Source organism: Brassica napus, chromosome A7, assembly GCF_020379485.1.
Source record: "Brassica napus cultivar Da-Ae chromosome A7, Da-Ae, whole genome shotgun sequence".
NCBI lineage: Eukaryota > Viridiplantae > Streptophyta > Magnoliopsida > Brassicales > Brassicaceae > Brassica > Brassica napus.
This window is the reverse complement of record NC_063440.1, coordinates 12,188,171-12,202,923: the sequence shown is the minus strand read 5'-3', so window position 1 is coordinate 12,202,923 and position 14,753 is coordinate 12,188,171. Positions and strand designations below refer to the sequence as shown.

Sequence of the window (14,753 nt, the reverse complement as noted above, 5' to 3'; positions counted from 1 at the left end):
GTGTCTTTAATAAATCCGGATTTAACCTTTTGAGTTTACAAAAAAAATAAAATAATATTTCATACTCATTACTAACACATTTTGTAGCACAGAATTGTAAGGAAAATTCTTATAACTAACTTGTATTTAGTTGTATGGTTATAACTGATCAGAATCTTTGAAATTGCATTATCTATTATAATTGCATTGGTGATATATCTATTATAAGAATCTGATTGCATATTCTACCGAACAAAAATGACTTTTTAGTGACTTATAGAATTTCTTAGTTAGGGACGCTAACTTGGTTGTACAATATATTATAATAGGTAATGCAATTTCAAAGATTCTGATAAGTTATATATAACCATATATTGGACCATATTTTTGGCAAAAAAAAACATATTAACCATATATATTCATTATCTTATAAACTGGAAAAAGCATGAGGCTCGGCAAGTGTGACAGAGTTTCTATCAAGATCCTTAGTGTGCTATGACGACAAAGACATGGGATTGTGGTCAACTTCAAAGGGGTCACGGGCTCTTATTTCTTGAACATATACTTCCAACACCAGTTGTTCAAAAAAATTAAAAAAATACTTCCAACCCAATTATAAATTTATGAATAAATTTGTTTCTCTATAGTGATTTTCCTTTTAAAGTATTCGACCATAGATTTTTGGTTTGTATTTATACTATACTGCCGAAAAACTAATTAATCAAAGAACTTAGCTAAATGCAATATTTGATGTGAATTGAAAAAAATGAATGTACAAAACCAATTAATCAAACTCTAATGGTTCTTTTTTTTTTTACATTTTTCTTATTTAAAGATAACTGTGTTGGATGCATAGTTATCTTTTTTTTTTTTTAATTGAATGTTAAATTTAACTAAAAAAAAAGACTGTTTTACATCAAAGAAGAGATGCTACATTGATTGAAAAAACCAATTGAAACTCTATTAATCCATAAACTCCAACCCCTTTTTGCTTCTTTCAGTCTTCTCTTGTACTAAACCATAAAACCATCCCATCTCCTAATGCTGTATCTCATCTCCTTTGCAAAATTGTGAACTTGTTGCGCGTGTTCTTATAACATGTCTATATGATTAAACCAAGTTTTGATCGAAAAAATAATAACTCTAAAGAACAACTCTGTTCGATCATGTCTGATTTACACAAGAAAAAATATGTTTTTGGTCGTAGCTTTTTTTAGTGAATCCTCAAGGTCATTTCTACTCTTAGAGATATGGATCAAGCTCAAACTCTCAAAGTTATTAAGTAGAATACAAAACATATCCATCTAAACGCAGTCATCTAAACGATTGCAAAAGACTGATATATAAGATTCCTTGCTTTAGTCACTACTAACTAGACTCGTAACTGTAGCCGGCATGTGCTAAAAGACGGTTACCATTATCTATTGGTTTTGAGTTTGAATTTCATAAACTTTGATACTGTGTTGACGAAGATCTTGATTGATACTGTGTTGACGAAGATCTTCTCATCGAATTATTATGCACTATCGAATTATTGATAAATATATAAGCACTTATTTTTACCTTAAAAAAATATAAGCACTTACGGTTGGTGTATCAATATTATGAATAATCACATGTATACGAATCTACGTTTGGTGAACCGAACACTATATTTTATCATTTCTATCCCCGCACCTAAGTGGAACTAAATAGCATTAGATTTACATGGGCGGTAGTCGGTAGTGGCATACACACACATATTATATACGTATGCAGATAAGTAGATATATGTATACTGATCATATGCATAATATATTCGAAAATGGGGACAAAAGGTTAATTGTATGCATGTGTATGCGCTTAATTATACATGTTGCAACGCATTGAATTAACTTACCTCTAGAGATTGTCGGGCATTAACATATCACGTCCATGTATTTGTGGAATTACAGCGCATGCATACATTAGCCATGATATACTTTTGATTTTTTAATATACATTTAACATCATCACCCCATTAATTAATAATGTGATTTATTCATTCCTACAAATAATGTCCAAGCGTGTAGTTTAGGATGTAACGGCTGGCATTGCTGGTTTGCGTTTAAAACCAATCAATTGAGTTTTCAGGACGTTTTAATTTTTTCTACCATTTTCTAAAATTCTCTTTGCCCAGATTCTTCTTAACTTTTTTTTCTATACTTTTCACCACTCAACACAAGGACATCAAACTTGTTTTATCTACCACTAAATTTCAATTTCAAATAAAGTCAACTTATTTTTGTTTTTTTCTCAATCAAAAAGCTAAACTTATTTTTCAGCTCATACAATTTTGTAGCTATTAGGTTTTAAACATTTTATACGTTGTAAAAAGACAAAAAAAAAAGAATAGACTACTAATTCTTTCCACACACTAGTTTATTTTAGTAATTTCCACAAACGAAAAGCGTTAACAACTTGTACATATATCCCTCTAATTTCATTTCAGCCAATAACAAGCAGGCGCCTTATCTTATTATACATGTATATCATGCACGCGTGACAAACAAAATATAAAAACAATAATTTATTTTTTCAAGTGATCAAAAGAAAGAAAAATATTTGGTGAACAAAGATCAATGCATCGCCTTATCAACGCATCGGTTAACTAGAGCCAATGCATTACTAGTCAACTTCTTGACATCATCGACCCGAGCGCACACCTCACCTTTCCTCGGCTCATCTTGAACGTCTTTAAACCCGTCTGTACAAGTCTCTTCATCGGTTAAAGCCGCACTAAGCCAAGTCTGCACGTTACTCATCTGGAACCTGAACGACTCAAGCGAGCCAGTGGAGACCAAGTCCCTCATCTGTTTCATCGAGCCTCTCATTTCATCGACCGCGTCTTTGAGATTCTCGAAGCAGTCATGGAAAACGGCGGCTGCGGTTGGGTGGCCCCCATTTTCCTCCTGGCTCTTGAGGAGAGCGGTGACGTTGGAGAGGTATGAGCCTAACTCGAGAGCTTTGGAGAGAGTGACGGAGATTGCGGCGCGAGCCAAGAGAGTTGGGTCGTCGTGGACGGAGCTTGAGAAGTTTGAGAGGGAGGAGACGCAGAGGTCGGGGTATAAGGTTGTGTTGCAGCTCGTACGGATGAAATCTGAGTCGTCTGATGGTAATGAAGAGGGTTGGGAGTGGACGGTGAGGATTAATGGGAGGAGAGTTGCTAAGAAGAAGATAATTGATGGATGAAGGGAAGGTTTCTTCATGGTTGCTTCTGTTCTATGTGTGTTGGATTCTTGTGACATGCAAGTGTCTCTTTTTGGTTGTTTGGAATTTGTGACCTCTCAAGTGTATATTTATATAGATAAAGTACCACAAACAGGCAACACGGCTCTCCCTTTTGTGCCGTAAAGCGAAATTATGGTTCGACGTTAATACCCTCTGAAATATTTTGATGGGTTCGGGAAAAGAATAATGGGCCGGACTAGAATAGTGTGTATATTGTTTTTGTTTGTAAAATGAAAATGCAAACTCGTTCACATCTAGACAATTTTTAGACACCAAATGTTCTAGCTAATGGATTTTTTTTTAAACGGATTCTTGATTATAATGATGAACATTTTATTTGATTATTGGTGGATTCTCATGTTTACTCACACTATTAGCTCATATTTAAAATTACTCTTTCCACAACAATTTCATCACAAATGTTTTTTTAAGTGCTCATGTATGTAATGTAAATATCATTTTTTTTTAACCTTTTGGCTTCTCATTAAATTGATATGAATTTTTACAAAGTGCATCGTCCAAAATACCAAAAAATTCATCGTCTAAGACCATCTCCAATTCTCCAATGGTTTACTATATTTTTACTATAAAATAGAATAATTCTATATCAGAGTTGGATGTTGCTTTAATGAAACTCTATTCTAGAGTGAAAAATAGAGTAATGAACAAAGAAAAAACAAATTATTCTATATATTGTTTACTTTATTATAGAGTGAAAATATAATATCATTGAAACATTTTTACTCTAAACTCTATTTTAGAATGAAAAATAAAGCGGGATCGGAGATGCATTTAAGATAAATTACCTTTTTAGCAAAATTCCCTAGTAATTATGGTTTATAATTATGACCAACGTAAGGGTGTACTTTATAAAATAAAACACTAATTAAAGGTGTATGTTATAATTAGGAATTTATCTTTGGTCAAGGTCAGCTGCTTTCCGCTAAAACAACAAGAAGGCTATTTTGTCTGTCACACGACTCTCTACTCAAAGACATTTCCTCAAACAGATGGTGCTCGCTCCAACCTAACCAGCCCTAACTGACTCTACCTTTGGTTTTCCTCCGATTCAAAGGAGGAAAAAAAAACTAAAGCGAGTTCCTATAGCTGAGTGATGCGAGAGAGAGAGAGAAACATGGAAGGAGTTGAGATGGAACTAGAGAGAAGGAGCAAGTTCTTGAACAGTTTGATACAGCAGAAGAAGAAGGCTAAAGAGCAGCAGGACCTCAAAGACGAGTTCAATGTTCGTGTTAGAGCTTCCGACATGCCTCTCCCCGTGCAGAACAGGGCCTTCAGTTTGTCCCGTGAGGTATTGAATGCCACGCCTGGTAAAGCCGACAACAAAAGACTCGCTCTTGCCCTTAAAAAGGTTGGATCTTTTCTCTGTCTAACGCTTAAAGATTGTGTCTTTGTCGCAATAGTGAAGGAGTCTAGTTCTGTGGAGTGAGTTTTGATAGAGAGTCAAGTAGTGGGTCTTTAGGGCTATGCTTCAAGTAGCACTCTTTTTGTAAGTTTTGTTATTGTCTTCTCGTTGATTTGAAGATGTGTGCTTGTAAGGCAAATCTGGAGATTGGATTTTGTCTTAAATGGTTTTTGAGCTGAGTTAGTAGTCTACTTGACACAGCTTTTGTTGGTCGTTATTTTTTGTATTGGGATGATAATAGTATGAATCTCTTGGGGTTATGTCTTGAAAGTGGATGTTTCTTGTTGCTTATTTACTGAGATGGTTTTTTGAGCTGACTTAGGCCATGACTATAGGATGCACCATTTGCTATCCTGGATTTTATCTAGAAGCTTCTTTTTCTGTGCGGTTAGAGTTAGATGCCTACCTGATGATACCATCTGAAGCATTTTGCTTTACAGAATGAGCCTCGTCTACAAAGAACTGGGTTGTCTAATGATAGACCTTTCTGGTATTATTATTTACTAGTCTACCACCGCATATATAGAATTTAATCATTTATGCAGCTTTTCCATAGAATAATTGTACATGGCTCAGGGTTTGTGTTGCTACTTCAAATCTAGAGATAGTGTTCTTACTTAGAGGGCCTTGATGGTTAGGTTTTGGTTTTATCTTATGGATCAAAATGAAGAACGTTTTTGTGCTAAGAATTTGTGAAGTCGCTCAATTCCTCATAGTTGACTAAGGTGGAGGCGTTGCTTCTCACAAGTGCAAATATATGTTTTAGGGCTCTCACAAATGATTAAAAGTAGCAAACTTTTAATGATCCAAATGTAAGAAGAGAGGTTTTACATTGGTTTCACAAAGTGGTTGACTAAACAAATACTTAGTAGAGTGGCTTTCTGTTTGTCTCTATAATTTCTTAATAATGACCACCATATGATTGACTCGTTTTATCTTCTTGTTCTGAAAGTTGATTTCTTCTCTCAAAATCTACCTTGATATGTTGCTTATCTCTCCTAACTTGAGCTTTTGTCTATTTTGTCAAACGGAATGTTGCATCGAATTTAAACTTCCAACCAGGTCTATAAACTTTACTTTTGCTCTCTACTCATGAAACAAAGTTTCCATCATGTTTGTTTCAGGACTTCGATTCAGCATATGGCCCTGCGTGGCACTGCATTGTTGGGACCAGCTTTGGCTCATACGTCACTCATTCCATTGGAGGGTTCATATATTTCCAGATCGACAAAGTGTATGTTCTCCTATTCAAGACTGCTGTGGAACCCTTAGATCACCAATGAAAACCTTCATCCAATTAGTCCTTCCCTTTCGATCCCTCCGTCATGTATTCACACACTATTTATTTCGAGTTCATTGTGTTAATCTCCTAAGACAAAATCTTCAATACAAATCAAGAATATGTTTTGTTCTCATATTTGTATGATTACAAATGAACTTGGCGTATCGTTTTCGCCAAAAAAAAAAAAAATGCTGACGTAACCCTTTTAAAAGCGGTTACCAAAATCCCTTACTAAGGATCGGTAATTGCCTATTGTTTTAATTTTCATTTAATTAAATCAGTTTTTATCTTTAAGAACCTCTTAAGGTTCTGCGTTAAAGATGGTCTAACGAGTCAAGATTGGAAACAAAACAAGCTTTGTGTTCTCATCTCTCTGAAATAAAAAGAAAGAGCTTACCTTTTAAACCCAAAACCTCATTTGATTCATCAAAATAACACACAAAAAGAAAGAAAGAAAGATCTCAAGTGACAACAGAGCTGCTTTACAATGGATCAATCGCAGCAGCGCACAGTCACAGCTCCTTCATCCTCTAGATCGTACCAGTTCCATCCTGCTCGTGCCAAGATCATCGACCTCTTCAATCTCTACTTAGGGGTAATATCAATCTCTCTCTCTTTCTCCATCTTCCCCCTCCCACTTTTAAACTTTCTCCCTGAAAAAACCTCACCTTTTTTGACAGAGAGGAAGCCGGCAAAAGCCAGACGAGCCTGCACGAGATCCTCCTCCGTACGTTTCCACGAATCCTCACCTACTTCATTCACATCGATTTAACTAATAAAAATCCATCCTTTTTATGATTAGGAACAAGTCCCAGAAGCGTGTTCATGCTCCCAGTAGAGACTTCCCTCCTGGAAACGAGCAGTTCATTGTGGACTTCGAGCAGCTTCACACCCAATTCAATGTAAAAAGCTTTCCATCTTTTTTACCTCCTCTCTTGTTAGCTTTGTTAGCTTACATGGGACTCTTATTCAGGATCCTGATCAGTTGAGAGCAATCACAGAGTCAGTTTCAGTAACTATGGTGTTGCAGTGTAGCAACCACGCGCCTAGAGCTGAGTTCCTTCTCTTCGCCTTGCGTGCATTGTTTAGAATCGGTTTCGTTAACTGGGATACCTTCTTACCATCCCTTCTCTCCTCGGTCTCCGCTGCTGAGTCCTCACTAAACCAAGCTGCTTCTTCTTCAGCTACTTCTTCACAGTCTTTAGCTCCTGTAGGTATTGGTTCTCCAGGGAACGAACAAGCTTCTCTAACTCCTTTGGCTGTGAGAAGCAGTCAACGCGTAAGAGCTGCAGCGGTTAACAGTCTGCGTCAGATTAGTTGCAAGATCATCTTGATCGGCGTTGAGTTTAACCTCAAACCGGTAACTCACGCCGAGATCTTCCAGCACATGATGAGCTGGCTTGTGAGCTGGGACATGAGAGAGATGGGAACCGAGAAGAGTTTATCTGAGTGGTTGAGGAGCTGTTTGGAAGTTATATGGCTGTTGGTGGACGAGGGTCAATCCCGGATTCCGTTTTACGAGCTGCTCCGCAGCGGTCTGCAGTTTATAGAGAACATACCTGATGGTGATGAAGCCTTGTTCACTCTTGTCATGGAGATACACAGGAGGAGGGATGCTATGGCTATGCACATGCTCATGTTGGACCAGCATCTCCACTGTCCGACGTTTGGTACTCATCGTATATCGTCTCAGACGCCTGCCAATGTCTCTGCTGAAGCTGTGGCGCATCTTCGCTACTCGCCTATTACGTATCCGAGTGTGCTTGGGGAGCCTTTGTGTGGAGAGGATCTGGCCATGTCTATTCCACAAGGAAGCTTGGATTGGGAGAGAGCGGTGCGTTGCATTAGACATGCTATTCGCACCACGCCGTCTCCGGATTGGTGGAAGCGTGTTCTTGTTGTGTCTCCAGGTTATAGACCTTCTGCGCAAGCAGGGCCTATCCCTGGTGCTGTGTTCACCTCTGACATGATTTGTGAGGCGATCATTGACAGGATTGTTGAGCTTCTCAAGCTAACCAACTCAGGCAATGTTTTTTTCTGTCTTTCCCTAACAATGTCTTTGTTATTAACTTGGTATCTGATGCTTCTCTCTGTGCAGATGCAAATTGCTGGCAAGAGTGGCTTGTTTTCTCAGATATATTCTTCTTTCTAATCAAAAGTGGGTGTACTGATTTTGTTGATTTTATTGACAAGTTGGTCTTGCGACTTAACGGTGATGATAACCATATTCTTCGAACGAATCACGTGACGTGGTTGCTTGCTCAAATAATACGCGTTGAGCTTGTGATGACTGCTTTGAACTCCGATCTTAAAAAGGTCATTGCAGCTGCAATTCAATTCAATTCCTTTTCTTTGAGCTTGGCATTATAACTTCTGCTCTATCTCTCAGGTGGAGACGACTAGGAAGATCTTATCATTTCACAGGGAAGACAGAACTGATCCCAATAATCCTCAGAGTGTGTTGCTTGACTTCGTAAGCAGTTGTCAGAATCTCCGGATTTGGTCACTAAGCGCAACAACTAGAGCCTACCTAAACAATGACCAACTCTTGAAGGGGAAACAGATTGATGAGTGGTGGAGAAGCAAAGGTAAGTTCCTGACAACTCCTTACCTAGTCAGACGCTTAGAGAAAACTCCCTTCTCATTCTGTTTCTTGTTTTCAGGAGAGCGCATGATGGATTATATGAATTTGGATGATAGGTCCATCGGCATGTTTTGGGTAGTTTCCTATACCATGGCACAACCGGCGTGTGAAACAGTTATAAACTGGTTGTCTTCATCTGGAATGGCTGAGTTACCTGGATTACAACCAAACGAAAGAGTAATGATGATGCAGGAAGTGACCCCATTACCAATGTCATTGCTATCTGGCTTTTCAATGAACTTGTGCTTGAAACTGGCTCTTCAGATGGAAGAAGCTTTGTTTGTTAGCCAGGTTTGTTTACTACTTTTGTCTCACAATGATTATTATATATGTTTGCTGATGCCCTCATCTTGCTGCAGGTTGTTCCTAGCATTGCAATGGTTGAGACATACACAAGATTGCTTCTCATTTCTCCTCACTCTATGTTCCGTTCGCATTTCACAGTAAGCTGTTTGGCTCCTTCTTTCACCTTATGATTGATCACAAAGCGATTCATGAGTTTTGTTAACTTTTGTGTAGCAATTGGCACAGAGAAATGCTTCTCTGCTAAGCAAACCTGGGGTGACTTTACTTGTTCTTGAGATTCTGAACTACCGTTTGCTTCCTCTATACAGGTAGAAAATGAGCAAAAAAAGTTCTCAAGTTAAGACTAAAAACAAAGTTACTGATGCATCTTTTTGCAGATACCAAGGAAAAAGCAAAACCTTAATGTATGATGTCACCAAAATAATCTCTGCACTGAAAGCAAAACGTGGCGACCACCGTATATTCAGACTAGCCGAAAACTTATGCATGAATCTCATTTTATCACTCAGAGACTTCTTCTCTGTGAAACGTGAGGGCAAAGTAAGTGTTATTAATTAACTCTCCCTTATGCCATGATGATTCGGTGTGTTAATAACTTTTGTTATGTTACTATCTCTACCAGGGGCCAACTGAGTTCACTGAGACGTTGAACCGCATAACCATCATGACACTTGCCATCACAATCAAAACACGCGGTATCGCAGATGCTGATCACTTGGTTTATCTGCAAACCATGTTGGAGCAGATACTCGCGACGAGCCAGCATACGTGGTCAGAGAAGACTCTGCGTCATTTCCCGTCTCTTCTCCGTGACGCTTTGAGTGGGCGGGTAGACAAGAGAGGGTTGTCGATTCAGGCGTGGCAACAGGCGGAAACAACTGTGATAAACCAGTGCACTCAGCTTCTTTCACCGTCTGCTGAACCTTCTTATGTTATGACGTACCTCAGCCACAGTTTTCCTCAGCACCGTCAGTATCTATGCGCTGGTGCTTGTATGCTCATGCAAGGCCACCCTGATAAAGTCAACAGCGCTAATCTGGTTTGTTTTGCTTCGTCTCTTCCAATGTTCTAGGAAAATTGGTCATAGACAAAATGATCTTCTTAAAACCTGATTTATGCAATTCAAATCGGTTTAAACCTTTTTAAATTAGTTAAAATTGATCTAAATTTGTCTAAATCAATCTAAATATATTAAACTAAGCAATAATGTTAGCTAAGTAAAATATATTAAAAAAAATCAATAATTTGTTAAACTCCTAGGCTCTGCTAATTATCCGTCTAATCTCTAATTTTCTACGAAACGGCTAGTTACCGAGTAGCTGATTGTTGAATATTGGTCTCTTCAAATTTGTGAACAGATTGTTAATTGAAATAGTTGTATGATTTGTCCTTATTATCAGGCACGGGTTCTAAGAGAGGTTTCACCTGAAGAAGTCACTGCTAACATATACACTTTGGTAGATGTTTTGCTTCACAAAGTTCATGTTGACCTTCAGCGTGGACACAATATAAAGGTTCCTAAGATTGATTAAACTCACTTTTTTCATTACTTGATTCATTTTTTTTACATTGCATCTTGATATATATTTTCAGGAGATTCTAGACAAGCACGACGCAAATCTTGCGTTTTTCTTCTGGACACATGAAATGCTTCCTCTTGACATTTTTATTCTGGCTCTCATTGACCGTGATGATGATCCGCACGCCTTGATAATTGCAGTATGTTCTCATGCTTTTTACTTGAAATAAGCGTCTGATCTTATCAAATTTCTAAGGATTTTGTTTTTTGGATTTATTTTACAGAAAATTATACTTGAAAGGCCAGAGCTGATGCAGAGGATTAACATGTACTGCGCAAACCGTGGGCCTCCTGAGCACTGGCTTTTCACGCAGGTGTTCAAACGCAATGAACTCCAGAAGGCCCTTGGTAACCATCTTTCTTGGAAAGACAGGTAACGTGTCTATCCCATTTCACACTCACTGATTTCTAACAAAAGCTCTCTTTATTACATGATTGCTCGACTGGTTTTGTTGGCATCTGTTGTGAACAAAGGCGAATTAACTTGGAAGAAAGCAAAAAAACTTTAGAGCAAAACGTTATTGAGTCAAATACCCGTTTAGAGTTTGTATATTGGTTATATAAATGAATAATTCATAATCCCTTGACGTATTTATACTAGCCTCAAAACTCGATTTTCTTTTCCCTTTAAGAAAACATCCTCAAACAAATGACTTTTATTGGTCCACAGATATTTAAGTCATTTCCAGAATCAGTGAGAACTTAGTAAACTTGTGTCTGACCTGGAAATGTGTTGAAAAAATATGATTTTATGCTTCTTTTTGGTTATGTGTAGCATTCTGTTAAATTTGGTAATGTTTTACCTTTGCTAATTGTGTTAAACGCAGGTATCCAACGTTCTTTGATGACATTGCGGCACGTTTGCTTCCAGTTATCCCTCTAGTGGTGTACAGGCTCATCGAGAACAATGCAATGGATACAGCTGACAAAATTTTGACTGCCTACTCTCATTTCCTGGCTTACCATCCTCTCAGATTCACCTTTGTCCGTGACATACTCGCCTATTTCTATGGTCACCTTCCCGGGCAACTTGTTGTGAAGATCCTCAGAGTCCTTGGTCTCAGCAAGATTCCATTCTCTGAATCATTCCCTCAGTACATCAGCAACCCGAGCTCCCCTACATGCCCACCTCTTGATTACTTCGCCACTCTTTTGCTGAATCTCGTAAACAACGTTATACCTCCGCTTAGCAGCAGCAGCAGCAACTGTAGCTCAAGGTCTGGCTCGATGGCAGACATGTTAAACAGCTCCTCAGCGAGATCTCTTCATGGAAAAACGCCAGGAGCATCTCAGCCCGGACCAGCTAACGCCTCTGAGGGACAGAAAGCATTCTACCAGATCCAGGACCCTGGAACATACACTCAACTTGTTCTTGAAACGGCTGTGATTGAGATCCTCTCGCTTCCTGTCTCCGCTGCTCAGATTGTCTCTTCGCTTGTTCAGATAATCGTCAACATACAGTCCACACTTATTCAATCTGGCAACGGCTTCCACGGCGCTGCAAACGGAGTGGGGCAAGGTTCTGTACTGCCTACGTCTCCCTCAGGAGGGAGCACGGACTCAATGAGCGCAAGCAGGTCCACTTGTATGAACACAGCGAGCTTTGTCTCTAGAAGCGGTTATACATGTCAGCAACTGTCGTGTCTGTTGATTCAAGCTTGTGGGCTTCTGCTTGCTCAGCTCCCTCCAGATTTTCACACGCAGCTTTACATGGAGGCTTCACGTGTGGTAAGGGAAACGTGGTGGCTGACTGATGGGAAGAGATCGCAAGGTGAACTAGACTCTGCTGTTGGGTATGCTTTGATGGATCCTACATGGGCTGCTCAGGACAACACCTCAACCGCCATAGGTACTCACTATATATAGCTTCTGAATCCACAGGTGAATGTTTGTTTTTTTTTTACATGTGGATCGTTTTGTCTTGTTCCAGGGAATATAGTGGCCTTGCTTCATGCTTTCTTCAGCAATCTCCCACAAGAATGGCTTGATGGCACGCATCTCATCATCAAGAACCTCCGGCCTGTGACATCTGTGGCAATGCTCAGAGTTGTATTCCGTATTATGGGACCGCTTCTCCCGAGGCTTGCAAACACACATGCGCTCTTTAACAAGGTAACTCTTATGGCTCCTACCCATACGAACTGGTCTTATTCCGAGTTACTATGTAACATTTTGTTCACATTAAATGTTATATCAATGGCTGGTTAGAATTTGAATATTCTGTAGCTTCTGGCTCTGAGCAGCTATTACGAAAGGCCATTCATGGTTTCATTTTACTATTGCTCTAAGAATGTTAACAATACAGTCTATAGGGCTGGGCAAATAAACCGAACCCGAAAATCCGAACCGAACCCGATCCGATAAAAATGAATCCGAACCGATCCGAACCCGACATAAATACCGAATGGATCCTGTTTTTTGGTATTTTGGGTTATGGGTATTATCCGAACCGAACCCGGACCTAAATGGATGTCCGATAGAACCCGAAACATTTAAAATCACAAAAAGAACTTCTACCAAATATGATCTTAATTCTTAATATGTATCCAAAATACTTTAAGATATTATTGAACTTCTAAAATAATTATATGTTACATGAAGGTTGATGGTGGAATGTGGCGGTTGATGCCTGAAGTTTTTAGATTTTGGTTTTGTTTTTATTGAATAATGTTTCTCATTTCATGAGAACTTATTTTTTGTTTTATGATTTCATTTATCTGGTTTTCTTTCTATCACTAACTATGTTTATCTTTCGCTTGATTTTGAATGATCACGTTTGATGTTTTTTCTTATTTTTGAATCGATATGTTTTGGCTATTAAAATATGTACAAATCATGTATTTTAAATCCGAAGAACCGATTTCATTTATGTTTTAGTTACAAAATAGGTACAAATAAAGTATTTTTAAACCGAAAAACCGATTGGGACCCGAACCCGAAAGTACAATGGGTTATACCGGTTCTTTGAAGATTTACTAACCCCGACCCGAACCCGACAGAACCCGAACCGGTCCCGAACCGAACTTTTATATAACCCGAATGGGGTTGATTTTGATAAACCCGAAAAACCGAAACCCGAATGGATAAAACCGAAACCCGATTGGGACCCCGAATGCCCATGCCTAACAGTCTAGGCCTGTGGGTTCGGTTTTTGGTTAGTTCGGGTTATTTGGTTTGGGTAGTTCGGTTCAACATAAATCAAATTAACCCGAAAGAAAGTTCGGTTTAGTATTCGGTTAGTTCGGTTTTTTAAAATTCTACTGAAGTTTTTGATTTCGTTTAGATTTTGGTTTAATTTTGTTATTTTTTGAATAAATTCCGTTAATTTCGGTTAGTTCGGCTATTTCGATTAGTTCGGTTCAAAATTTAGTTAGTTGGTTTTTGGTAGGGTTTGGATATAATACAGTCTCTCTCAAGCATAACATAATAGGAATGACCTTCCTGTTCGAGATGTTGTTAATCACAAACCTCAGACTCTGTGTTTCTTTCTTGTCTAATTTTGACTTTGGTATTCTTTTCTGTTTCTCAACAGACGCTAGCCCTTCTCTTGACCACAATGGTAGATGTTTTCGGGAAAAACTCACAGACACAGGTCCCTGTTGAAGCATCCCAGATTGCAGATCTTATCGATTTCCTGTGAGCTTATTCAATACCTGAACATGGATTCATATGATTATTCAAGTGATTAGTTGTGTTAGACTTTAATGTCGCTTGTTTGTTTTGATCTCTGTGATCTAATGGTTGCAGTCACCATGTTGTTCACTACGAGGGACAAGGAGGTGCAGTTCAAAGTAGCAGCAAGCCGAGACCAGATATATTGGCCTTAATTGGAAGAGCAGCAGATTCTCTCCGACCAGATGTACAACACCTTCTCTCTCACCTCAGAACTGATCCCAATACGTCGATATATGCTGCTGCTCATCAGAATGCCGCAAAGACCAACACCTCTTAGAAAAAAAAACTCAGTTAATATGTTGTGTCCGTGGTGGAGGCAAAAGCTGGTAGAGCGATAGAAAGAAGCACATAAACTGATTTCACCAACAACTTGTTCTGGTAAGTTTGGTCAGTGGTGACAACTAATTTTATGTGTATTATATGTATATATATTATCAAATGATAACTTTTTGTTTGTATTTACTTCCACTCCTAGAGACTAAAGAATAGCTTGTTTTCGCGGAGACTAGTCCTGTGTCTGAATATGAATATCCATGTCATAACTATATTTTCTAATGGTATTATCGGAATATTGCACAAAAATATCATATATGTTTATGTAAAGAATGCATTACAA

The 14,753-nt window shown here is 38.5% G+C and overlaps 3 protein-coding genes across 3 annotated transcripts; 2 read left to right on the top strand and 1 right to left on the bottom strand.

Annotated features, from left to right (window-relative positions):
* Positions 1-2,361: 2,361 nt before the first annotated feature.
* Positions 2,362-3,564, bottom strand: LOC106358136 (21 kDa protein). Its single transcript, XM_013797886.3, has one exon. It carries the CDS (start codon positions 3,243-3,245, stop codon positions 2,577-2,579), a length of 669 nt encoding a protein of 222 aa, XP_013653340.1. The 5' UTR covers positions 3,246-3,564; the 3' UTR covers positions 2,362-2,576.
* A 594-nt stretch (positions 3,565-4,158) lies between these two features.
* On the top strand, positions 4,159-6,066 carry LOC106358135 (dynein light chain 1, cytoplasmic). Its single transcript, XM_013797885.3, has 2 exons — positions 4,159-4,597; positions 5,776-6,066. The coding sequence occupies exons 1-2, from the start codon at positions 4,343-4,345 to the stop codon at positions 5,932-5,934; spliced, it is 414 nt and encodes a 137-aa protein (XP_013653339.1). The 5' UTR covers positions 4,159-4,342; the 3' UTR covers positions 5,935-6,066.
* Positions 6,067-6,268: 202 nt separating this feature from the next.
* Positions 6,269-14,721, top strand: LOC106358134 (mediator of RNA polymerase II transcription subunit 23). Its single transcript, XM_048736748.1, has 18 exons — positions 6,269-6,528; positions 6,614-6,660; positions 6,736-6,835; positions 6,907-7,957; positions 8,032-8,249; positions 8,323-8,521; positions 8,597-8,868; positions 8,937-9,020; positions 9,097-9,191; positions 9,261-9,423; positions 9,506-9,922; positions 10,284-10,397; positions 10,477-10,602; positions 10,687-10,835; positions 11,290-12,311; positions 12,393-12,574; positions 13,995-14,098; positions 14,210-14,721. The coding sequence occupies exons 1-18, from the start codon at positions 6,421-6,423 to the stop codon at positions 14,412-14,414; spliced, it is 4,656 nt and encodes a 1,551-aa protein (XP_048592705.1). The 5' UTR covers positions 6,269-6,420; the 3' UTR covers positions 14,415-14,721.
* Positions 14,722-14,753: the final 32 nt, after the last annotated feature.

Bases quoted from the DNA above. Each gene is read 5' to 3' on its own strand.
- LOC106358134 (XM_048736748.1), top strand. From the start codon at position 6,421: ATGGATCAATCGCAGCAGCGCACAGTCACAGCTCCTTCATCCTCTAGA. The intron at 6,661-6,735 runs GTACGTTTCCAC...TTTTATGATTAG, and splicing joins CCTGCACGAGATCCTCCTCC to GAACAAGTCCCAGAAGCGTG. The intron at 8,250-8,322 runs GTCATTGCAGCT...TCTATCTCTCAG, and splicing joins TGAACTCCGATCTTAAAAAG to GTGGAGACGACTAGGAAGAT.
- LOC106358135 (XM_013797885.3), top strand. From the start codon at position 4,343: ATGCGAGAGAGAGAGAGAAACATGGAAGGAGTTGAGATGGAACTAGAG. The intron at 4,598-5,775 runs GTTGGATCTTTT...TGTTTGTTTCAG, and splicing joins TCGCTCTTGCCCTTAAAAAG to GACTTCGATTCAGCATATGG.
- LOC106358136 (XM_013797886.3), bottom strand. From the start codon at position 3,245: ATGTCACAAGAATCCAACACACATAGAACAGAAGCAACCATGAAGAAA.